Source organism: Camellia sinensis, chromosome 6 (assembly GCF_055761805.1).
Source record: "Camellia sinensis isolate YWXY chromosome 6, ASM5576180v1, whole genome shotgun sequence".
Classification (NCBI taxonomy): Eukaryota; Viridiplantae; Streptophyta; class Magnoliopsida; order Ericales; family Theaceae; genus Camellia; species Camellia sinensis.
Window position 1 is genome coordinate 176379214 of NC_138966.1, and position 24741 is coordinate 176403954.

Genomic DNA, 24741 nt, shown 5'->3' on the forward strand with positions numbered 1-24741 from the left:
CATTTTTTTTTTTTTTACGGAATATCATAACTATTAATACAAAAATATTAACCCCATTAACAGGATTAGAAGGTTGAACATCTTTTTAAGCTGAATAATTGTGAGAGCTAATAAAATGCGGCCTGTGCAAACAAAAACTCTCCTAATCCACCGTTTAGGTTCATAGATGCAAGGACAACCTTGTCCTTTTATCAATATATATATAATTTCTAATAAATCCTCTTTTCATGAATTTTCATTTGAATCTTATTAATATATGAATCAGTCATTTCAACATAAAAATTGTCAATAGAATGCGAAGAAAAAATGTCTGAAAAAAGTGGGACTTACCGATAATTTTTTTTTAAAAAAAAAACGGAAAAAAAGAAAAGAAAAGAAAAGAAGCACAACCTTGACCAAATTCAGGTGACAGAAGGATGCAATCTTTCCAGGGGAGGCAAAAGATGAAGGAGTTACATAAACAAAACAACCATTCACCAAAGAAACAATAAAACAACACCGCACATTACTACATATAAATTCTTAGGATAAAATATCTGGACAAACAAGGGTCAAATGGGTCTCAATTCCAAAGTTATACATCATTTTGGTATTTGTTGGTCCTTGGAACTAATTGCATAACAATGACATAAAAGCATATACCAAACTAGTACAAACAGAACTCCATCGCTTGTAAATAGCATAATTTAGAAGGTTCTTTTTCACCATTGGAACATTAACTTTTAATCGTCTTCTCTTTCGGGGGGAGGTCCACAAGGCAAAAGCATTTTCTGCACAAAAGTATAACACAAAAATCATGAGATTGCCTACAACATTATTATAATTAAGGTAAGGAGACTTGAACTTGTGTAGAGATTAGTGCAACTAAAAATTTAGCTACAACATTATAAGTTTGCACCACTGCAATGTTTTACAACATTTTATGCAGTTGACGCGTAAACTACCTACCTTTCAACAGATACATAAAACTGTACTTAGCTCACAAGGAGAAGTTAAATGCATATCGTACTAACGGGTAATGGGTCAAATGTTCGACAGCGAATTAACTAGAATGCTTTTAAGTTAGGGATGGTATTCCTGATCTCATCACCAACAAGAAGTTGGCCATGGGTATACTTGTATCAGGATGTCCTTGAAGATGATATTAACCTTTAAATCTATTAACCTCTTAAATGGATTCATATAACCCACTGTAAAATTAAACGATTGAAATTGTTGAGCAAGTACATACAACTCCTTTGGTATGTGGTGAACCCATCATAATTTTGGTCATTAGTCCCAAAAGACATGTTCATTCATGCTTAGCATAACTTGCACCAAAATAGCATCCGCATATAACAAAGACAAAGCTCCAAATACCAAAATCCATAGAAGAATGAAAATATAAATAACATCCACCAATGTACTTGATTTATGTTCTCATCTGTTTGGCTTATAAGAAAACAAGGTTCTTTTGAACAATTGACATTATGGGAAGTTGTAGAAATTCGTAACACTCTAGCCAGTTAGAAATGCTGGGGGGTTTTGGTTGCAGGAAAATTTATAGGGTTGGGGTTCTAAGAGATAGAAGAAAGATTTATTATGAGTATGTATAAAGAAATTGGGTGAAATAGAGTTGATTTCTAAAGTATCAGATTACAGGATTTGCAGAGAAACTAGCCTGAATTTCTCCGGGTAGTGGCTTATTTATGGTGTTTAAGTCGCTTAGATAATGAAGCCAAATTGATTGTAAATGAAAATTTGCAAGAAAGTATTAACTTGATATTATTAACAGGCTTAAGACATGTGCCAGGAAGATGGCTGGAACAAGTTGGATATCATGCTTGACAAGAGAGATGGATAAGGAAAGAAGAGGGAGAAGTCGGAGGACCAATGGTTAGCAACAAGTAGTCTTTTTCAAAAAACAACAAAATTAATTAATATACTCTCTAACTTCTTCAAATGTCAACACTTGTCAAATGATTTATAAGTGATATATGAAGCATTTCAAAAACAATTCCTATTTTTCACTCCCTCTCTCATCAATTGTATAAAATAAAAATAAAAATAAAAAACACAGAAAATTGTTATTTACCTAATAAAAAATGGAGAAAACAACTCGCTTCTTTATCTACTAAACCAAAAATTGTTTATTTTTCCTCTACTCTTTCTACATGGTAAGCGACAAATTAATTCGGGCAAATAAATAATCGAAGACAAACCATTCCCTCATACACAATTATTAACATTGATTATCAACCAATCCACAGGAACTTTGCACCAAGATCAAAATGGATTAAGAGGTGTAATATAAGCACAAAACTGCAACTTGAAATGAAAACACAACACATGCTGACAAAACACAACACATAATGTCAGCAACAAATTAGATTCATCAATCAGCACTTTTAAAGCACTTTCACATGGAATGATTAGCCAAATTAGTTTCACAAATAAACCAAATAAAACAATGGCTATTAAAAATAAAATCATGCTATTTAGAGAGACAACCGGAATGATAAATTCATTAGACAACAATGACAATGAAGAGGATTATGGAAAAGATAATAATTTTAAGTGTAATATGTACTGAACCTGCATAAAGTTGTATCGTTCTCTTCCAATTGATTCATTTTCAGCAATGGCGAAATAAGCCAGCATAGGGTAATGTCCAACATATGAAGCATAGCTGTCACGTTGGATGTTCACTGCCCATTCACTGCACAACATACCAAATAGCACGATAAGAAAGAAGCTATCAAAACATATTGCAAAAATTGCCAAAACTTTTTAAGAAATTGGGGAATACAATCTGTTCAAGTCTGCATGCCCAGTTCCAACATATTTCGCTTGCAGATGCTCAAGCTGGGAATTGATATTAAACCTGTCACTGGCCTGCATGATACAGACATCAACTATTATTAAATTGGCAAGGTAAGGCAAAATATAAAACCAGAAGAAACTCAACAGTATACTAGTAATTTATCCGACATAAAACAAAATAATTTGAACACTCTGAAGAACATGGACGAAAAGGGAAAACAACAACATACCCATCAAACCACTTTTGTCATCTATTCTTTATTTATTTATTTATTGCATTTTCAAGTCCATTGAACAATCCATTGTTTCATTCGTTGCTTACAAAGAAAATAGAAGGAAAGCAAATTTGAAATTTTGGAATTTTATCATTGTTGGAGACCCCAAAAAAACAAAATCATCTACTCAACCAAACAATACAATTATTTCCCCATACAAAAAACCCTTTCTTTTCCATAAGAGGTTAGGGGTTTGAATATCCCCAAACCCTTATATTTGTTTGGGCTCTTCCTCTCACTTTGTAGTTTCTTTATAATAATTATTCTTGTATTTGATTTTCAATTGTGATTCATTGAGTTTCATTGTAATATGATACATAATAAATAAAAAATTAAAAGAAGAAAAGACATTCGAATATTCAAGAATTTCACTTCAGCTTTCTCACAAATTGGGTCTAGGGTTTAGGTCCAAAATATGCACAAAAATTACCACCCCGGGGGGGGGGGGGGGGGGGGGGGAGTTGAAAATAAAATTTGGGGATTAACACAAAGAGAGAGAGAGAGAGAGAGAGCAAAAAGTGCTGGTTTAGTGGAAGATTATGAGAAAGCTTTGGCAACTTCTAGTTCTAGGGTTTTCTAATTCGATGTTCAGAGTGACATTTTATAGGATTCGAAAGTCATGAAAATAAAGATTTAGAAATGTATGGAACTATATATATATATACACCATATGTAAGATTTACCTGCATGATCAGCTATCTGGAACACAGCAAACAACCGAGACGAGAAAGGAGGGAGGGAGGGAGGGAGAGAGAGACAGAGAGAGACAGATTTTCATATAGGATTCAGCTTCTCACATCTATCGCACCACTTCCAAGCCTTGGGTATGGTTTGACTTTTTTACTACTTGTTGCCAAAAAGAATAATTTGTTGATATTTTAAGCTTTTTATGTAATTTACAATAAAAAAATTAAATTGCTCTAAATAATCATATGATTTTCATAATATTTGTTAAAAAAGCAAATAGATTTATGAAATTTTTATTTATAAGTCTTGTTAGGAAAACTTGTTTAATGTGAAATTTCTTATAGTTTCAAAAGTTAAACTCCCTCCGTCCCAAAATAGGATCAAGGGTTACTGTTGCACTCTTTAGCATAGTAGTGACTGTTGTCCCTCAATTTGATGTGTATTATAGGTTTATTTATATGATCTGAACCGTTCATTTTGTAGGGTTTGTTGAGTATTTCATTCTTACCAAAAATCATATTAATCAGATATAAATAGCTATATGATTGATAATCAAAAAAATAAACAATAAGTTTTTTTTTAAAAATAGCATAAAAAATATGCAATTCGATCATCTAGTCATTGATATCCGATTAATATGATTTTTAGTAGGTACAAAGTACTCAACAAAACGTACAAAATGAACGGTTCGAATCATAAAAATAATTACATAATACACCTCAAATTGAGGCACAACAGTGACCCTTAATCCCCCAAAATAATGGTTCCTTTTGGAGAATCCAACTTTTTTTAATAGTACAATTATTGCACTTTAAAAATTTTGATTTTCTAAAATTACTTTTTAATAGTACATTTTTTGAGGAATATCAATGTCATAATTATACTTTTTATGTTGTTAATGAATTTAAAATAAGGGTGAAATAGAAAATTTATATTATTTTTGTACTTGATTTTTGAAAATGAACTAATATTTTAGGATAATGAAAAATATAATAAAAGACTAATATTTTGAGATGGAGAAAGCATTTAGATAAGATTGTATTCCATGAGATTTTATAATGCTTAAATCAGTGTTGGTATTAGACTATTGTACCCTTAGTTTGTTTCCATTGTCAAATTATATTTTATATTTCTTATACCATGTTTGCCCCTTTTTTTTTTTTTTTGGAAGGTTATCCCCCATTAGGCAATTATACGTTTCTTCACAATAGGAAAATCACTTTGATCGCGAGATTTACTGTGTTTCAAAATTTCAGATTAAATGGATGTGAATATGGCAGATGATCGATGAAGGTCTCGTGGTTATGTGTTTTGCATTCATCAGATTGCGAGAAGAATCAGTTGTCACGAAGAGGTATGTGCGTTTTTTTGTAAGCTATTTTTGTTTTGTATTACAGTGGTTTTTGACATTGTATCTATATGTTGAGTAATTTGATTCTCGAATGTAGAATTAGTTTGGGGTACATGTGGATTTGTTGAAATGATTTGCCTTATGTGTTCATCTATGTTGCAATTACTGGTAAGCAAACTGAGTTTTAGTTGTTTGTATTAGAACATGACTCACATTCATCAATAGCAATGGTGCATTCAGTCTCTTCTCGAAAATCACAGTGACATTACGAACCCACATTAGTTGGCATCATGTCACTAACATGTTGCGCTTCATAATCTACCACCAACGATTGGGCAAAATCGGAGCTCACATAACATTGGACTGCTTATTTTGGATCCCAAGATGGTTCGACTATTTCAATGCTTAATTGTCTCATTGCCCCAAGGTGTTGCCCCCCCCCCCCCCACCCCCACCCCCCGCGCGTAGAGTTCTCCTTCACATTGGATTCAATAGCGTGAACCCACTCTAGTTGACCCCACGCTACGACATAGTCACACTTGTACATTTACGTTGGATTGTTTAGTGTTGATGCAAAAAAAATGCATCGGTTTATATGACTCTGTGGCATTCTATTTTTAAATGTCACGTACATATTGTCAACAATTACTAACCTACATCAGTTGACATCATGTCATTACATCTCACACACATTTCCCCCCGCGCAGAGTTCTCCTTCACATTGGATTCAATAGCGTGAACCCACTCTAGTTGACCCCACGCCCCCCCGCGCAGAGTTCTCCTTCACATTGGATTCAATATCGTGAACCCACTCTAGTTGACCCCACGCTACGACATAGTCACACTTGTACATTTACGTTGGATTGTTTAGTGTTGATGCAAAAAAAATGCATCGGTTTATATGACTCCGTGGCATTCTATTTTTAAATGTCACGTACATATTGTCAACCATTACGAACCTACATTAGTTGATATCATGTCATTACATGTCACACACATTCTAAAGTGTATTCAAATGTACATTGCACTCCGCAGTCTACCACCAAAGATTAGGCTAAATCCGAGCTCACATGAATGTTGGGCTGCTTATTTTGGATCCCAAGATGGTCCCCAATGTGCCGTACGCCTTGCAAAGTTCTACTTCACAATGGATTAAATTTATGTGACTCCGTCACATTCTATTTTCAAAAGTCACGTATACGTTGTCATTGAGATTTGAAGGTACACGTTTGAGGGTTCCCATTGCGCTTTGTTATCTAAAACATAAATTTTGAAATTCAAATTCTCAACCATATTGATATAATCATAATCTATGGTAATATTAGATTTCTCATATATGGAATGTCGATTTTGAAATTTAAATTTCTAACCATATAGATATGATCATAATCTATGATAATATTGAATTTCTCACATATAGCATTGCCATTAATCAGGTTATTAAATAATAATATTGAGGGTAAATGTGTCAATAAGAAACCTATAGAACTTCTAGGAACATAAATTTTTTCACAAGACTATATGTAGTATAATTCTTCTAAATATGACTTATAGTCTATTAATTTTTTAAAACAAATTACATAAAATCATATATGATAAAAGGAAAATGATATACAAGTGCACTTTTTAAACCCATGATTAGTTGATAATTAGAGAATATATGAGAAAAATTATTGCCTTTAATATCTTAATTAATTGTCACATCATTAACTTTTAATATCTTAATTGATTGTCACATTATTAAACTTTAAAATTTTATCTAATTTTTTTTTATCTTAAATAGCAATGCTCATGATAAAATCGATTGTAATTGTTGAATTAATATACATATTTTCAATGAATGATTTTGATACATAGACTAAAAAAATCAATGCATCAAATACATCCTTTGGCCCCGTTTGTTTTGAGGTTAAATAGATGGGAGGAGATTATGATGGATGTAGGGTTATTTAGTATTATGTTTGTTTGTAGAGTTGGGGAGGGGATTAGGATGGAGGAGATGATATAGATGAAGGTTGGAAGGGAGATTGAGATGGAAGAGGTGGAGATGGTATTAGAAAAATAATGAATGGATTAGAAATTTTTATTTATTTTTTATTTTTTATATATTGGGAATTTTTTTTTAAAATATTAATGTTTAATTTTTTATATTTTTTATTTGTTTTATTATTTTATATAAAAATAATTTAACAATTCCTGCACTAACAACTATCATCAAAACAAACACAATTTTACTTAATCCCCTCACTATCAATCTCCTCACTATTAATCCTCTCTATTCTATCTCTGAAAACAAACGTACCTTTCAGATTTGGAGAGAAGCCCACTCAAATTATAAATTATGTTTTTTTCTTTTAGATAAATTATGAAAACACAACTGTCAAAATTTATCTAAAATACAAATTTCCTTCCTAAGTACTTACATCCGCCAGCAAAGATTTTTAATTGCATAATAAATAACTTCTTTCATAGATCAACTATTAATAGAGTTAGATTATGTCACCAAATTTATTTTCCACAATATCAATTTTTACCCCTACCCATCTCTCTCTCCTTCCTCGGTATAGGTAAAAATCCTTTGAATGAAAATTCGTTTGACTTCAACAAATGCCTCCCACTTGATTTTCATATCAACATGTTAAAAACTTCAATGCAATTCTGAAAAGAATTTACAGCCCTGTAAGTCAAAAACAAAACAGCCTGCACTCTAATCAGGATCCAAAGTTCAAACAACTAGAGAGAACAGAGTACAGTAAAGCTCAGATAAAATTAGTTGTATTATCGCCATGTCAATCAGAGAACACAGCACGACAACATTAACTCTTGACAAAATTGCAAGTAAAATAAACCCCAAATATAAAAATTAAGAGATCGTAAATTAAAAAGGCCAAAAAAAAAAAGGCATTGCTATCATTAATCCAATTCTGAGAATGTAATTACATCAGAAACAACAGGTATTCTACAAATTTTCTGATGCTCAACAAAGAGAAAAAAAGAAAAAGAACATACACATCATCAATTATCAAGAAGAAAAGATATATATACTATGACAAAATAATTTACAAAACAGACCAAAATACAAGTTGACTTGAGGCAAATTAAAACCCACAAAACCGCCTTTTAATGTAAATAAAAGATGGATGAATCACTTTGGGTGTATCCGATAGTGAGGGCTTATGCCAGTTCACTTTGTTTTGCAATTTCTAGCTTTGGAGGTAAGAGGCTGAGAAAGCTTCCCTGAGAAGGTTGATTCACATCAGTCCCCAACTCATCATCTGCAACATGTTATCCACTAATGAGAAATGAAAATACATCCCAGCCAATGAAACATTCATCCCAGGTTTAATCTGTCTAGTAGAGTAATGATAACACAAATTTGTTCCTTGCATCACCATGTCAATGCAATGTTCAATGTTGATGATTGGGCACTAAACTCTGTTTTTTATTTTTTATCAACATGGTGATGCAACAGTAAATATACTACAAACACCAGGAAACAACAGGTCTATTGAGAGAGAGAGAGAGTACCAAAAAGGGACTTGACAGTGGGTCTCTTAGGTTTGTTGCTCTTCTTCTTCAATTCAGCTGATGATAGAACATGCATAATTAAATCAAAAATAATGATATACAAATAGAAAATTCTTACAAAATGAAAGGACTAAATAATGACCTTAAACTTCAAAACAAAACATCCATGAAGATGGTTTCTATGTACAAAAATGCCATTCTAGTGGCGGTTGGTTGAATTGGAACTTGGCTAGGTAGCACCATACCATTTATGTTACAATTAACTTGTCAAGGAAATAAGATCAAAAAAATGCACAAGATTTATAACAGTATATTGAGACCGTTATATTGAGATTTATAACAGGTCACTGCATTTTTTTTTTCCTAATAGCTTTATTATACTAATTATAAGTTATATGTCATTATCCATATTTTATATTTTATTTTAAAATTCCAACTACACCAAAAAGTACATGGGCCTTGTGGAATACAAATTTACTTCATGATCATTTACAATTTCAAAGTGATGAGATGCATACCGATTCCAGGAACTTCATGATCATTTACAATTTCAAAGTTTTTATATGTATAACCCACGAAGTTGATGTCCTTGGATGAGAGCATCTGCAGCAGAGTTGAAGGATAGAATGAGAAAATTAATTAACAGTTACAAGTCATAAACACTATCAATGACAACATCATCAATCAAACTTCATGCTATAGAGACCTATGATGAAAGTGACTACAATTGCATGTTCCCTTAAGATAGCTTATATCTTATGCTAACATACATTTGCATCAGATTCCAGAACTCTCTACTCTCCTTCAAAAGTAACCAAAAGATCAAAAATCAAAAGTAAAACTCGCAAAATTGTCAACTCTCCTTCAAAAGCAAATTTCTGAGCACACTAGACCAAAAGTATCTTTGCCATAAAGCAGCATTTTGGTAAAGGGTGCCTGTAGTCCCACACGACAATACTTTTCTCACCCACTGCATGCCAAAAAAGTAAAAGTTACTAATTCTAGAATGAAATTTACCCACCACCTTCCTTTTTCCATTTTTCTCAGAAAAGAGCTAGCAACCACCAGGTCAGGTGGCCTGGTATTTTCTTTCTTTCTTTCTTTCTTTCTTTCTTTTTTTTTTTGATAACGAGGAACCCCATGATCCCACCTTCAGTGAGACCCGGGGTAAAACCTCAAATATGTGAGTCCACCAGCTAGCCTCACATATCAGGTAGGTGAGGTAGGGATTCAAACCTGGATAGCCTGGTAGTTAAAATGTGACCGTTCAACTCACACATCTTCAGTTTGAGTCACTCCACTACTGAGGGTGCTGGGGTGGTCTTAGGCCTATGGACTGGATTGTCACCCCCTACTACCGTTTTTGGTATTTGCCCGAGAAAAAAGAAAAAAAAAGTTGGTTGCATGAGAGTGACTCTACGATGACAGTAATTGCTTGCAACCAAGCAACAGCAGTGACGCTGGGAAATTGTCATTCTATAAGCAATCATTTGTGACAAACCATGGCTGCCAAAAGGTTGTTCTGTCTCACCAGAAACAACAGAAATATCTTGTCTTTCCAATTTCATAAGAAAACAAAGGTAATCATGGTGTTTCGGCACTAGGGGCTAAATTTGCAGGAATACTAACACAGACACCATCAAAATTAGCTTTACAGTGTTACAATGAACATAATTGATAATACACCAACCTTCCTCCATGGACCTGATCTTGTTGTAGTCGGAACTTGGTTATCTTCCTGAAAATCATAAAAGAAGCATAAGAGGAGAGAAAAGTGAGACACAAATGGTGTGTTTGGTTTGTGTTTTGAAACATGTTTTTGTTTGGTTACAAATTTTCTCAAAAAAATTCCAAAATTACTTCACTCTATTACACATCAATCACTCACTTTTTCTCTCTCTTCTCTCATTCTCAATCACTTTTTCTCTCTCACATATCTCCTCAACTACAACAAAATATCAAATCATCCCAAACTCCAAGATTATTTCCAAAATATACAACCAAACAAATCAAAAAAAATTCTAACCTCTCTCCCCAAAAATTTTTTTGAAAATTTATCTCACAACACAAACAAAACACACCAATATCTGCAAAAAATGGAGAAACTCCTGCACCTCATCAAATTTCTCAAAGTTTTGAGTGTCCAACTCATCATTGACTTCAGGGATAAATGCAGCTTTCATCAGATATAATTTCTCCCATTCAATACCTCTGAACCAAGGGTGGGCCTGAAAATAACAAGCCAAAATGGAAATCCCTCAATTTGAAATTCTTTAATTTAAATATATTGAACAACTCAGAATGGAACACACCACACAACACCTTTATTTCATATGCGCCTTTTGTTCCGAGCCTTTGATCAACATTACATAATAGTTTACTGATAAGATCCTTTGCTTCTGGAGACAGCTTTGCCTCTTCTGGAAATTTTAAATGAGTTCTCCAGTTTACTATCTGCACAAGTGACAAAGAGAGACTAGTTCACTCATGGATGAAAAACTAGGACTGGGAAGAGAGTCAAGAAACAAGGAAATGACAATATTTATACATAAGCAAGGAAGTGAGGTATAATATTATTTATCTCTCAAATAGAAATTGAATTGAGTTTCAACAGTTACAAAAATTGAATATAAGTTTCAACAACATTGAATTCATCTTATACAACAAACAAATATTTATGGTCAAAATGATAAACCACGTCAGTTTTTAATAAACGGAGGAAAGAAGAATTTCAAGGTAAAACAACGAAAATGTGAAGCAGGTGATCATATATTTGTACCAGGTTTATAAAGATTAAACAAGAGTTTCTCAAACAGATGCCAATGAACATTCTAATTGTGTAACCTTGCCAACCACAATGGCTTGGGATTTGGGTGCATATGATCTGGTTTGTAAGATGTATGTAATAATAGCCCCAAACATCATTCTTTTCAGACTGAAGCACTTCCATCCAAAATTCACTGTTACTATCCTAGTCACTCCACAAAATGCTAAAATTGGAGACATTACTATACCAAATTACTCCACAAAATGCTCAAATTAACTAGTGTCGAGGTCCTCACGGAGCAAAATATATACGGAGGAAACAATATTCAGATTAAGACATAAACACACAGGATAAAATCCTTCAATCCCTTCTACCCAACTACATTCATCATCACCAACTCCATTAAAAGCAATGGGATTATCTGAGACTAACGTGTTGGTCTGGTAGATAAGTGTTGCGTGATACAGCTACCCCTTCCCTCCATTCCACTACTAACTCTCGTTAAAAAAAAATGTCATGACATTATCAATATAACAAGAGCATCTACACAAACCAAAGGTCCTCCAGGAGGAGTATACAACTGAAAGGTCTGGGTTACAATTAAACCATAAAGGTCAAAAAAGAACAGGAGGAAATTCATACATCATAAAATTGCTCAACTTCCCTTGCATGATAAAGAGATAGTATTACAATATTAAAAAATTTATAAATGCTTCAAATGTTAATGAGTCAGCAGTATTCTATTATTTCCTAATTTTCTTTATCCCCAAAATCATCCACTGGAGACTAGGATCAGGTAAAATGAAAGATTACTGGAATCTTAGGGAAGCAATGCAAGAGAATAATATAGAGACCCTGCACCAAAATAAATCAAAAGCATGAAACTGAAATGTATTGCCAAATTACCTTCCGACAAGTGGACATGGGTTCATCTGAATAAAATGGTGGATAACCCACAAGCATTTCATACATGATAGCACCAAGAGACCACCTGTGAACATACAAAGAGAATCTCATCGGAACATAGAACCAAGGAAAAATGCCATAAAAAATAAAAGAAGAAGAAGAAGAAGTACTAAGAAAATACAAACCAATCACATTCCATTCCATATCCTTTCTTCAGCAAAACTTCTGGAGCAATATAATCAGGTGTACCAACGGTAGAATAAGCCTATAGTATCCAAAATGAGAAGTTTTAGATAACATCAATCCCCGTTGTCACCAAAAGAGCTTGCTAAAACAAACTTAACAACAAAAGGGATGAACTCGGGCATTCTATAATTCTCATAGCCAACCATAAGTTGAGGATAGTTTCACCAGGCATAAGTTCTAGAAAGTTTGGTTATTCAGATGTACTGTGGTAGGAATTTTGAAGAAATTAGGAACATGGGCACTTTTCAAACCAATGTCACAATAATTTGATTATAACAAGATATCACAAAGCATGTGAATCCAGCCAAGCTTGCGTCCCTAAATTCCCAAAGAAACCCAATTGTGGAAGTTTTACATTCAACACAAGCACCCTCCATGACAACATAGGGTCATTATGTTGGTTAAAAAGCACATCAACAACACAAAAATAGAGAGATTTCAGCTATAGAAGGGCTTACAAGCATCCTTCTGTTCCTTTGCCAGTGCTGCAGTTGCTCCTGTTGACTGCGTTTTGGTGCAACAGGACGCCCATCACTTTGAAGGGCACCGCTAAGGTTATTTCCCACAGAAAAATCCTTCTCATGAAGATTACTACAGTCCAATGGCTTACAGAGTCCAAAATCTGACAATTTCATGTGGCCGTATCTATCAAGCAGCAAGTTGTCAGGCTTGATATCTCTGTACATATAAATGCAGAAAGTTTATTTCCTTCCGATATAATGTAATAAAATCTGATAAGGAGCACAAAATTAGTTACCAACAGACAATTACTAAAACTGCCCACAAACCTATGAATGTAATTATGTTTATGGATTGACTCAATAGCCAGCACTGTTTCCCCAACATAAAACCTTGCCTCATCTTCAGTCAATGTATCCTTCCGCATCAACAAAGTCATCATATCTCCACCAGGTAGGTACTCCATTATAAGATAAAGATACTCCTCGTCTTGGAAGGAACAGTAAAGTTTGACAATGCAATTGCTGTCAACCTCTGCAAGTAGATTTCGTTCTGCTTTCACATGTTCAACCTACACAAATTCACCGCAAAGTGGCAATAAGCATTAAAAATATAAAATTGAAAAAAAAAAAAAAAAAAAAAAAAACTCAATAAGATAATTGGCAGGACTGATTAGAAGCAAACCTGCCCTCTCCGAAGCATTTCTGATTTTTTAAGCTTTTTCATAGCATACACATGGCCAGTTTTCTTTTCTCTACATACTCTAACCTGCACAACAAAAGAAAATCAATCATGAATTGCAATTGACAGCTTCATTTAATTACTATAGCATTCTTGTAGAAAGGTTCCCGACAGAAGTATTTCAAGAACCTCCATATCTATCAAGCTGAGACATAGAGACGGCGGGAAAAAAGTCACTAACTAATGCCTCCTGCCATCTAAGTACTGAATAAAGAAGCAATTCCTTCCAAGTTCTGGTGAACAGAAAAATGTCACCACTCATGAAGCAAAACTTCAGTCTATTGGTGTTGTAACATTCTTACTCAGTTCTGATCAGATGGCTTAAGTGAGAACTGTATTTGAAGCATGATACATGTCCTACATTGTGTGTATGTAGTTGTACACATACATACACAATTTGCCTAGTTGACTTGCTTGTGTATTTAAAATATATGTACACAGAAGCATATACATCTGATGTTCAAAATTACATCAGAACAAGGCCTTTGTCTAAAAATTTGCACCTGATAAGCATTCCATAACAGAGTAAAACACAGAGCATTCCACAATTAGTAGTTTTTGGACATCAAAACGCACACAATATTCCAGCACAGAGAATTAACTAAAGATTCCTAAATCCCAGTCTCCCCTCCTAAAACACCCTCAACCTGCCATATCGGAGGAACAAACGGAGAGAGAAGCAGCGGGATGTATTACTCAGATGAAGGAAGGTGTTAGGAAGAGGTCTAAGAAACAGAACATGATCTGTTGACTACCTGCAAACACTACCACATGGCTGAACCACATGAATTGCAAGACACGGAAGAAAATGCAGGAAATTTGGCAATATACCATAACAGTTACAACAGGGAATTTCCAATGGTGGAATTTTGGAAACACAAAATGACCTAGGAAATTTACCAAACCTCACCAAAAGATATCATAATAAAAAGAGCCATACCTCCCCAAATGCACCCTTTCCTATCATTGTCAATGGTTCAAAATCATCAGCACCCATTTTATGCCTCTGAAGGCGCATATACTCTGTTTCCTTCTTCTCCAAATATTTTAATATGTTGTTTTGCTCTTCCTCAGTGACCTCAGCATCAGCCAACTTCCTTTCGAGCATATTACGCCTACATGATAAGTAGAAAAATACCATTATTCAAAGTACCACAAATAGATAGTCACTCAACAATCAACTATTTCTCTTATTAAAAGGGCCCATTTTACAAGAGAAGGAAAGGAGATAATCAAGAAGGATGCTTGATCATTCTTTAAAATGAAAATAGACGACAGAATATAACACAAGCAGGCAACCCAAAAGAAGAAAGCCATAGCACCAAATGGCCCTAACAATCCACAAAGCACAAACTCCATAATCACATTGATTATTGCGAAAGGAACTTTAAATCATTTCAAAAGAACTCGCAGAGACATTATCTTCTTATGCATACATGAAGGTCAAAGCAAAACTGTGCAGAACGAAATATAAACAACAGCTGAATGAGCAAAACATGAACCGAGAGTTAACAGTTGTCTTAAGTGAGAATAAGCTATTGATCTAAAAACAATTAATAATAACAGAGAAATTTGATTGGCTCCACCAGTTGAAAAATATATATATATATATAGGAATGGGCATTCATTCACTCCAAAAAAAGATTGAGATGACACAGCCACACAGGCCGAATGCCTGGGAACTATTTTACAGGAAAGGATCTCAGACAGGCATCTGCAATAATGATAAGCAAAACAGGCAAATCAGGTGTTCAATCTATCATAACAAGCATATGATACAAGAGGTGTACAATTTCAATACAGAAGGTGGAAGCTTGAGCCAATGCATGCTACCCAACTTTAAAAAGACTCCCATATCTAATAAATTATACAACTTAAAATACACAAAATTTTCAGCTAAACTGCAATTAGTAATTGTAATTACACTGGTAAAATTCAATAATGGAAGTGTGCCAAAAGAATTGGAAAATTAGCCGAAGATGAAAAGGTTGCAGAAGAAATTAGTCAACCAGCAGATTTTCAACTGGCTCCAGATAAAATTGGTAAAAAGCTGAAACAGTACACTCCAAAGCTCTTTAAACACGTGACGTAAAGGATGAAACAGGGGATTTTTGCCAAAAAATATAGCTCAAGAATTGCCCATGACATGAGTTACATTCCATTACGTATAGTGTAATATCACCAGTCCAGATGCTCCATCTTGACTAATCCTGTCTTGAAATTTTTTACACAAAATGAGATGGAAGCAAGTCAACACCAAGTTGCCTCGTAATTGGAGGATAATTAGGAGACAAAATTCCTGGAAAGTCCAAAATCTATGTAGTGCGATGCTATCCATTATCCAGTATGAGGTATACATGGAAGTGAGATGCTATCCATTACAAATTGCAGTATCAACAAGGCTAAGCATACTTAACAAGTTTACTCTACAAAGTACGAACATAAAAGAACACTTTTGGGAGGAGTACAGCAAAATGGATGATGGAAGAAAGCTTTCAAAAGAAAAATGCCTGGAGCCTTCAAAGGAAAGTCTGTGTAAAGATAAAAAGAGTTGGCTCAAGTACAGATGCTGACAATGACTGGTAGCAAAAGGTATTGAAGCCTTAAGCCTCTCATGGCAAAAACGAATGTTATTGGGAAAGTTGATTGTGGAACTATATCTGTTATCATGTCAAACACATATCACTACAAGCAGGAAACTCCAAAGGCATTACATTATGCACAACCCAACAAACAAAAATTCAAGTGACCATCAGTGCTCAATTGTTCTTTATCAAGGAAAATATGAGGCTGTAAAATATTATGGATGAAAATCAAACTAAAATAGAATATTTCATGTATTAAATGGAAGTCTTATGTGTAATTATATAGTAAACTTGCCTGCTTATTCATACTTGTTAGGTGCATGTCTAACTAGGCATATCGGTCGCAGATTCAATACCCTTACCCAAGTTTCAAGTGTCCAACACAGGTACTTCGCAAATTTGGAAGTCCATGAACATAGATGGAAAGGTATGGAATATATGCATCAATCTTATTGTCGTCACACAATTCATCTGTTGAAGTATAGGGAGACAATGAGTGACAAATTATTATCATACAGCAAATACTTCCCAGTAAGCAGTTCGACTTGGTACAGCACTAAGGCCTCGTTTGGGAACCCTCCATTTTAGCCAAAAAGCCAAAAAGTTACTAAATTAGCCAAAAAACCAACAACCCATACCAAAAAGTCAAAGATTCTCTTTTCTCTCTACTTTTTGCACATCTTTTCGTAAAAAACCAAAAAGTCATCCCAAACATACTAATTTTTTTAACTCATATTTTAGCCAAAAAACCAAAAAGTTACTAAATTAGCATGTTCCCAAACGAGGCCTAAGGAAGGCTTTCAATATAGAATTGATTAAAAGAGGTTTCATCACAGTAGTCACCTAAAGAGTTGAAGTAGCCTCAAGGGACATTAGAAGGGTAAAAATCAATGTTCAACAGAGACTTGACATGAACATTAAATGGAGATTATTCAAGAAGCTACCTCAACAGGATCTAATACTGAGCGAAATGACACATGTACCATATGTGGAATTACAAAATTTCATTCCATAGCAACAAGCCTGGAGTCCATATCACGATCAACAGTCCAGATCAAGCCGAGCATCAGAGTAGAAAAAAGCAATCCTCCAACTACCCCTTGTGTGAACATAAACCCTCAGAATTGCTACATTATATTTACATTTTGGAAAAAGTGGAGACAACTATATCCATGATCAGGCAGAATTTCATCCAATCAAGCACTGATCTTTCAATGAGACAGAAGTGTTTAATATAATCATTTTAAGCAACTGTCATTTAATTCTAAGATTTGCCTTCACATCCATCCAACATTTCATTTATAAACCTTACAGAAACTAGTCGTGTTTCTCACATGTGCCCCAATCACAGAAATTCAATAAACCTTTTGCCACCACGCATCTAGTAGTGAACATAGATCTTAAAGAACGTAACTTTTAAAAGTAAGACAAGTTTAAGGACCAAAATGGGTTTCCTGTAGTAAGACCTAAATATGACAAGTATTATTTCAATCCACCCTCGCACAAGCTTGCTCAAATCACCATTAAAAATATCTATGTTAGGCACTCAATTTACCGCTCCATGCCCTCTCTCCCTCTCTCTAGATAACCCCCATACAAGTTTAGCTTCTATTCCTTCAATATCTTTTGGCCCCGTTTGCTTGATTAGAGGGGCAAGATTAAGACTACAAAACATGCAATCACCACATGTCCCCCCGTATTCCTCTTGTCCATTGTTTGGCAAAAAATGTCTCATCTCCAGATATGGCTCTTATCCCCCCCCCCCCCTATGGGGAACTAAATGGGAGGATAACTTACTGTGGTCGGATGCAACAAGCAAGGAAAGGTTTGAGGTGAAGTCTTTCTATATGGTTTTGTTGGGAAATAGGAGGATTAAGTTTCCTTAGAAAGGCATTTGGTCCATTGAACCACTTTGGATTTATTTATGTTGTTTGTTCAGAATGAGACCCCACGAAAAATTATTGATTTGATTAGGAGAGGAAAAAAATTCATGTTAATTGGTGTTGCATGTGCACGAAGGGATGGAGAGTCGAAGACACGCCTACTCGTTTTTTTGAAGTGTAGCAAGGAAATTGTGGGGCCTAGACTAAGCATTGTTTGGGTTCGCTTGTGCTTTTCATAATGACATGGTTGGCGTTTTGCTTGGGTGGTTTTTCTTGGGTGGTTGGGTGGAAGGGTAGGAAAGTGAAGGAGGAGGGCTAGGCATTTAGCGCCTTTATGTTGGATGTGGCTGTTATGGACGAAAGATAATAGGAGGACCCCTTCCAGGCATTGAGCAACTGACATATGGGCTTAAGAGTAGTTTTTGGTGATTTTGTATAGTTGGCTTTCAAGGAAGATGATGCCTAACCTAGATCCTCTTTTGGATTTTATGGATTCTTTGCATAGATTATCATGATTTAAGCTTTTGCATACGGTCGACATACCCTTTTGATGGCCTTTTTTTTGGTAAGTAAGCATTTTATTACAAACAAAAGACAAGATTTACAATAAAGCTCAAGACATACCCAGAGAAAGCCTAGCTCACGTGTCTTTAATTAATAATATTTTGTCTTGTCAAAAAAATATATATACCACCCCACATGATCTCCCATCCTCCCTCTTCCATCCAAAGATAAAAAATATTCCTATCCCCTTTATCCCATTCTTTATCCCACCCTAACCAAACATAGTACAACTAATCCTATGGTAGATATATTCTCCTTCATTATCTCGTGGTATTACTTATCCCTCTCTTTCCATGGTATTCAATACCCCCAAAAAAATCCAACAAACAAACACAACCAAAAATGCAAAGACATCTACTCAAAGCGTGTTATTTGCAATGCCTGCGTGCTCTCCCTCCAAGCTGTCCTCCGTTTTTAAAGAAGTCTAGGTTTCTTGAACTCCACACCCTTTTACAAGTATTACCTTCTTGGTCAAAAGTAATTCCTCTCCATTCCAAACATGTTAAATAAAAATTTGAGGAAATTGTTATTTCAAGCAACACTAGTATCCATATAGAATATTTGGTTGTATTTTGCAAACAGAGGATTAATGGCCATTTATGTCCCATCCAAAATATTTATTAGGCAAATAATACAAGTAGATACATGATTCTTGAACATTAAATTTCATTTTTCCTTTGAAAGTGTAATGCTAGAAAATCAACCAAATACAAGCAAACAATTACAAGTTATTACAGTTAAGGTTAGCAAAATTCTAATGAAAATCTTATCTTTGGCTAACCTTAGAGAACATAGGATCATCTTATCCCTAGCAAACTTCGTATGAAGTTATCATCATTTTTTTTCATTTTTTAAGCCCATAGGCGCACCGAAGCAAGTGTCAAGGCTGGCATCTCTAATTGTTGCATGATATACAAGAAGTTAAAACCATAGGTCTGATATTTTCCATCCTAAACCTATGAAGCACGGACACGGACACGCATACGGACACGGACACAGGACACGGCAATTTTTAAAAAATGAGGACACGGACACGGCAGGGGACACGGCAAATTTTTTAATTTTTTTATAAATATTTTTATTTTAATACATATTAATTATTTTATTTATTTATTTATTATATTTTTTAAGTAATGTATTCTAATTAATTTTTTTTTTTTATATACATGTGTTTATTTATTTTAATTAATATGTATGAGTATATATAATATAATAGTTATATAATAATAACTGATGTCATCCTTTATAACTATTATAATAATAATACTTTCAGTTATTATTATATAATAATAATAGTTATATTATATATATATATATATGAATCCAGAAGAAGAACGAAGATAAAGACACGGCAGAGAGAGAGGAAGAAGCGATCGATCGCGATTGCGATCGCGAGGGAGAGAGAGAAGGTGAGAAAGAGAGCTCGTCGAAGTCGAAGGGCGACTGGATTGTCGAAGTCGAAGGGGATGGAGCTCGAGGTCGACGGCTTACGATGGTCGAAGTCATGGAGGTCGCCAGCGAGTCGATTGGATCGAAGTCCAGGTTTGTTTCAAGACCTTTACTCTTCTCCTTTACTCTTCTTTTTTTGCTCTCTGTGTCCAGATTTGGTGGACACGCGTGTCTCAGCCGTGTCTGCACCGTGTCCCATGCAAAAAAATAATTAAATTAAAGGGACACGCCACCCGGCGTGTCCCGTACATGTCCCCGACGTGTCCCCGGCGTGTCTCCGTGTCAGACACTGCCACGGCATGAAATCTGTCGTGTCCATGCTTCATAGTCCTAAACCCTCTCTCTCTAGGTCATCCTAACTCATTGACATCCAAACTTGAACTCCATACCCTCTTATAAGTGTTACCTCCTTGATCAGAAACTAATACCCCCCACTCCAAACATGTTTACTACAAATTTGAGAAAATTGTTATTCCATGCTTCCCCTTATCCAGACAACTGACTATTACAGAAATAAGTGTTAGTTTTATAAAAATTCAATGCTCATTTGAGTGAGTTTTTGTGCAAAATATGTATTGAAATACTCATATCCACATAGAATATTAGGTGGAATTTTGCAAATAGAGGATTAACGGCCTATTTGTTAATAAGTTCCATCCAAAGTAGTTATTAGGCGAATAAAGCAGGTTGATTTATGATTCTTGAACATTAAATTTCACTCTTTAAGAGAGTGAATGCTTGAAAATAAACCAAATAATGCGAACAATCACAAAATGGTAGACTTAAAGATTAGCAAAAATATAACGCAATCTTATGTTCACCGACCTTAGATAGCAGTAGGATCACCTTATCCCCAGCAGAAGTGCACTGAGTAAAATCTATATCACATTACACTATTTAAGCCTATAGGCACACTGATGAAAGCATTAAGGCTGGCAGCTCCACTTGCCACAAGAAAGCAAACTGAATTTTCTTTCTTTGATAAATGGCAGCTTGGTGTAGGTGATTGATTAAATGGATGCTACAGAAGGTCACAAATGGACATTATAGTTGAAAGTGGCTGGTGATTGGTTACCTGGAACTTCTTTGTTCCCCCTACACAACTCAAGTTAACATCATAAGTAACTGGATGAGATACTCAACAATTCCAGAGTGTTGTGAAGCAGATGACTCCAATACCGGGACACAAACCCAACCCTCATATTTTGAGTTCCATGTAATATGAAGCGCTAGTGGGTGTAGTGGTGGTGTTATCAAAGTGCCTGTTAGTAAGTGGCAATGTAGATGAGAACAATAGCATTGGCAAAAAGGGTGGAAAGGTGATGGGTTGCTGAAGAAAGCAACCAAATGGTGGTGCTAGCATGCTATTGGATGATGGAGGAGATCTCAGTGACCTATTTGGGAGGTGTTGGTGCTAGGCTAGAAGTAGCAATGAATTCAAATGGCTAAATTTTAAAGCAGTGACAAGTAGCTACCATGGCAGTGTTTATTGGTAACATGACTCACAAAAGGTGGTAGTGGTGATCACATGGTGGCAGTGATGCTATTGCTGCCAGGGCTTTGTTGTTGCTACTCAAATTCTCAAATTCTAATCAACATTGCAGATGACAGATGACAAATCCTAAACAACTTTGTAAATCCTTATTTTCCTCTTTCTTCCAATCAAAAAGCAATTTTTGGATTCAAGGTTTAACAAGTTTGTGTTCAGAAGATAATATTCATATATAGGATCGCGGATTCAAATTCCAGTCCCTGCTCCATTCCTTATTACCCCCATCCAACAGATCCTTAGTGACAAAACTCAAGGTCTTTTCTTCTTTTCCGCCATAGAGACCAATTCTGCAAGAGTTAATATTTAGAGAATACACTAGGGTTAAAAAACAAACCCAAATACGAGATAACGTTACCAACATTTCAATTTACATTTTGCGAATACATATCACCTTGCACAACTATCCGCCAACAATCTTCTTTCAAGTGTCCATATTATTGCTAACCATTATAACATAATACAATTTACTTGTACACACATGTTATCATATATTGAGGACTGTATGCATTTACTTGACATGTAATCAAATAGCTAAGCAGGACAATGTTGTAGCTGATTTCAGAACAAGCCCCTATTATATGGAGCTTGCAGGCCAGATAGGATTGGGGTCAACCAGAAGGCTAATACCATTAAGTGCACGAAAAGGCCATTATAATTAATATTTTACCAGTTATAGAGCTACACTCTTGCAGCGCACTTTTTTTAAAAAACAAAATCTGGCCAGTGGCAGAAAAGTCTGATCCAACCCCCCCCCAAAAAAAGCTTCACCCACTTCATTTTCCTAGTGCATGATCATGGGAAGAAGCTATTGATACAAGAAATCGTGTGACAATAAAAATATGGACATGTTAAACAGACCAATGTTTCTTGAACATTGGATGAATGAGAATGGAAACAACTTCAAACATTCTAAAAACTGCAATCCAATATACACAATAATCTCTGTAGTGTATATACTATAAGCATGACCAGTTAAACAATTAGCCTGCTCATTAATAGATGGAGCACAGAAGTCATACCGCTCCTTCCTCTCCTGCAAGTTTTTCATCTGCTCTTTATAATGCTTTTCTATATATTGCTTAGCTGCTGCAACCTTCTGCTTAGTGGCATTTGAAGGTGCTTCCTCATTGGTTGGTGCTTTGGACCCTTCTTTTCCATTTGTTGTTTCCTTCTTCGAGTACTTATGTTTATCTTTCGATCGGAACTTACTAAACCAGCGCCTTGCCATCTCCATTTCTCTCTCTCACGGTCCACTTTCTCCTCTAAACACAAAGAGAACACAATTCATCAACTAAAACTCTCGAGTATCAATGCAATCTCAGCTCCAAAAGAACCGAATTTCATTTGCTCCGTACATTGAGAGAGAGACAAGAGAGATTAACAAAGCACGATAATATATGCATCTTCCAAAATTACATTTTGAGCGATCTTTAGTTTACTGCAAAGATCAAAACAGATAAAGATAACACACTAAATATTAAAACTCAAATGCATCATTCAAGTAAAAAATAAAACTCACATCCTCGAAAATCTCTTCGGCACTAAATGCACAACAAAAATCGTCAAATTCACCCAAAATTGAGAAGTAAAATAAATACATAAATTCTAAAATTTTCAGAAAATCCATTTTTTTTAAAACAAAATATAGACCAAAAGCATCAAAATTGAAAAAATCACCGCTTTGTCAGCCAAATTGAACGCAATTCAACACATCAACCGATCTGGAAGAGTATAAAACTGAAATCCTAAAAGTTCGGAAGCCTCAAAGGCGTTAAATTCACTCCGAAAACAGTGTAAACAGTTTAAAAGCCCTAATTTCTGGTAGTTCTATAGCTTAAAAACCAAATCTGATTCGTCAGACACAGAAAGTAAGAGAGAGAGAGTACCGAGTGAATTGCAGTTGCAGAAGAAGAAAAGCTATTTGGAAACCCTAACGCCAAATCAGGAGAAGCGAAGAAGAAGAAAGTGGTGGTGGTGGTGTTTGGTGATGGTGGGAGTGACCACTATGCGGGTGTAGAGCGAGGTTTTGTACGCGTGAAAATGTGATCATCCAACAATTGCCCCCCTCCTTTTCTCTCTCCCTCTCTCTCCCTCCCCCAATTGAAACTCTTTTTCCAACTTTTGAACAAAGCTGTGCTGTTAGTGTTTTCTTTGTTTCTCTCAGTGTCTCTCTCTCTCTCTCTTTCTATATCGTGAAACTTCTCGCGGGACAATCAACGCCGTTTGCATTACACAGTGAAGTGTGTGGGTGTGTAACCGTTAATTAGCGACGGCTCATTGAAGGCGGTGAGCGTAATGCGCACCCATTCCGATGCTTTTGTAACGGATTGCTTTGTTTCCTTCTCATTTTTAATGAGTTACTAATGAAACTTTATTACTGTAATATATGTATTAATTAGTGTATATATTAGTATATTAATAGATAATATGGTATAATTTTAAAATTTTGAGTATTTATAATTTGTATAATACATAGGGCCATTAATGCTATTATAACACTAGTGTGTACACTAATTGATACATGTAGCACCACCGAAAAATAATAAAAAAATGTTATAAATCTCAAATTTTTTATTAAATAAATAATCAAACGTCTCACATGATATGGGATCACAAAATTGCGGATCGTACAGCATATTTGGTCATTTTTTTGGTAAAAAAATTGGTATTTCTAATATTACCCAAAATAATAATCTATCTATCTATATTATTAAATGAAAGTCTAAATTGATTTAGTAAAAAAAAAATTTCTTTTCAAGTCACGTGACAACTTTATATATGTTAAGATAAAAAAAATAATAAATTATTATATACAGCATAAACAAGTTTTGAACTCAAAATTTTAGATTTCATTAAGAACATACTTGTGTAACATACATATTATGATATTAAATTCTTTATTATTTATTTTTATTATTAATTATCTGAATTACACACGTATTACGT

At 34.8% G+C, this 24741-nt stretch overlaps 2 protein-coding genes across 4 annotated transcripts; both read right to left on the minus strand.

The window, feature by feature from the left end:
- Nucleotides 1-488: 488 nt before the first annotated feature.
- Nucleotides 489-5548, minus strand: LOC114283967 (uncharacterized protein At4g14342). The gene is made up of 4 exons (XM_028226841.2): nt 3761-5548; nt 2789-2874; nt 2575-2698; nt 489-770 (listed from the first exon to the last, which is right to left on the minus strand). The coding sequence occupies exons 1-4, from the start codon at nt 3764-3766 to the stop codon at nt 723-725; spliced, it is 264 nt and encodes an 87-aa protein (XP_028082642.1). The 5' UTR covers nt 3767-5548; the 3' UTR covers nt 489-722.
- Nucleotides 5549-7993: 2445 nt separating this feature from the next.
- LOC114283969 (uncharacterized) lies at nt 7994-24171 on the minus strand. 3 transcript variants are annotated; one of them, XM_028226845.2, is made up of 15 exons: nt 23682-24025; nt 23151-23233; nt 22815-23057; nt 14703-14877; nt 13706-13789; nt 13351-13592; nt 13021-13240; nt 12502-12581; nt 12317-12401; nt 10966-11097; nt 10758-10871; nt 10334-10381; nt 9162-9246; nt 8644-8700; nt 7994-8390 (listed from the first exon to the last, which is right to left on the minus strand). In XM_028226845.2, exons 3-15 carry the CDS (start codon nt 23027-23029, stop codon nt 8290-8292), a joined length of 1638 nt encoding a protein of 545 aa, XP_028082646.2. In that variant the 5' UTR covers nt 23030-23057; nt 23151-23233; nt 23682-24025; the 3' UTR covers nt 7994-8289. The 3 variants fall into 3 exon arrangements, with proteins under 3 accessions (XP_028082646.2, XP_028082645.2, XP_028082644.2); XM_028226844.2 differs by lacking the exon at nt 23151-23233 and having other exon boundaries at nt 23682-24171; XM_028226843.2 differs by having other exon boundaries at nt 22815-23233; nt 23682-24068.
- Between the last annotated feature and the right edge of the window lie 570 nt (nt 24172-24741).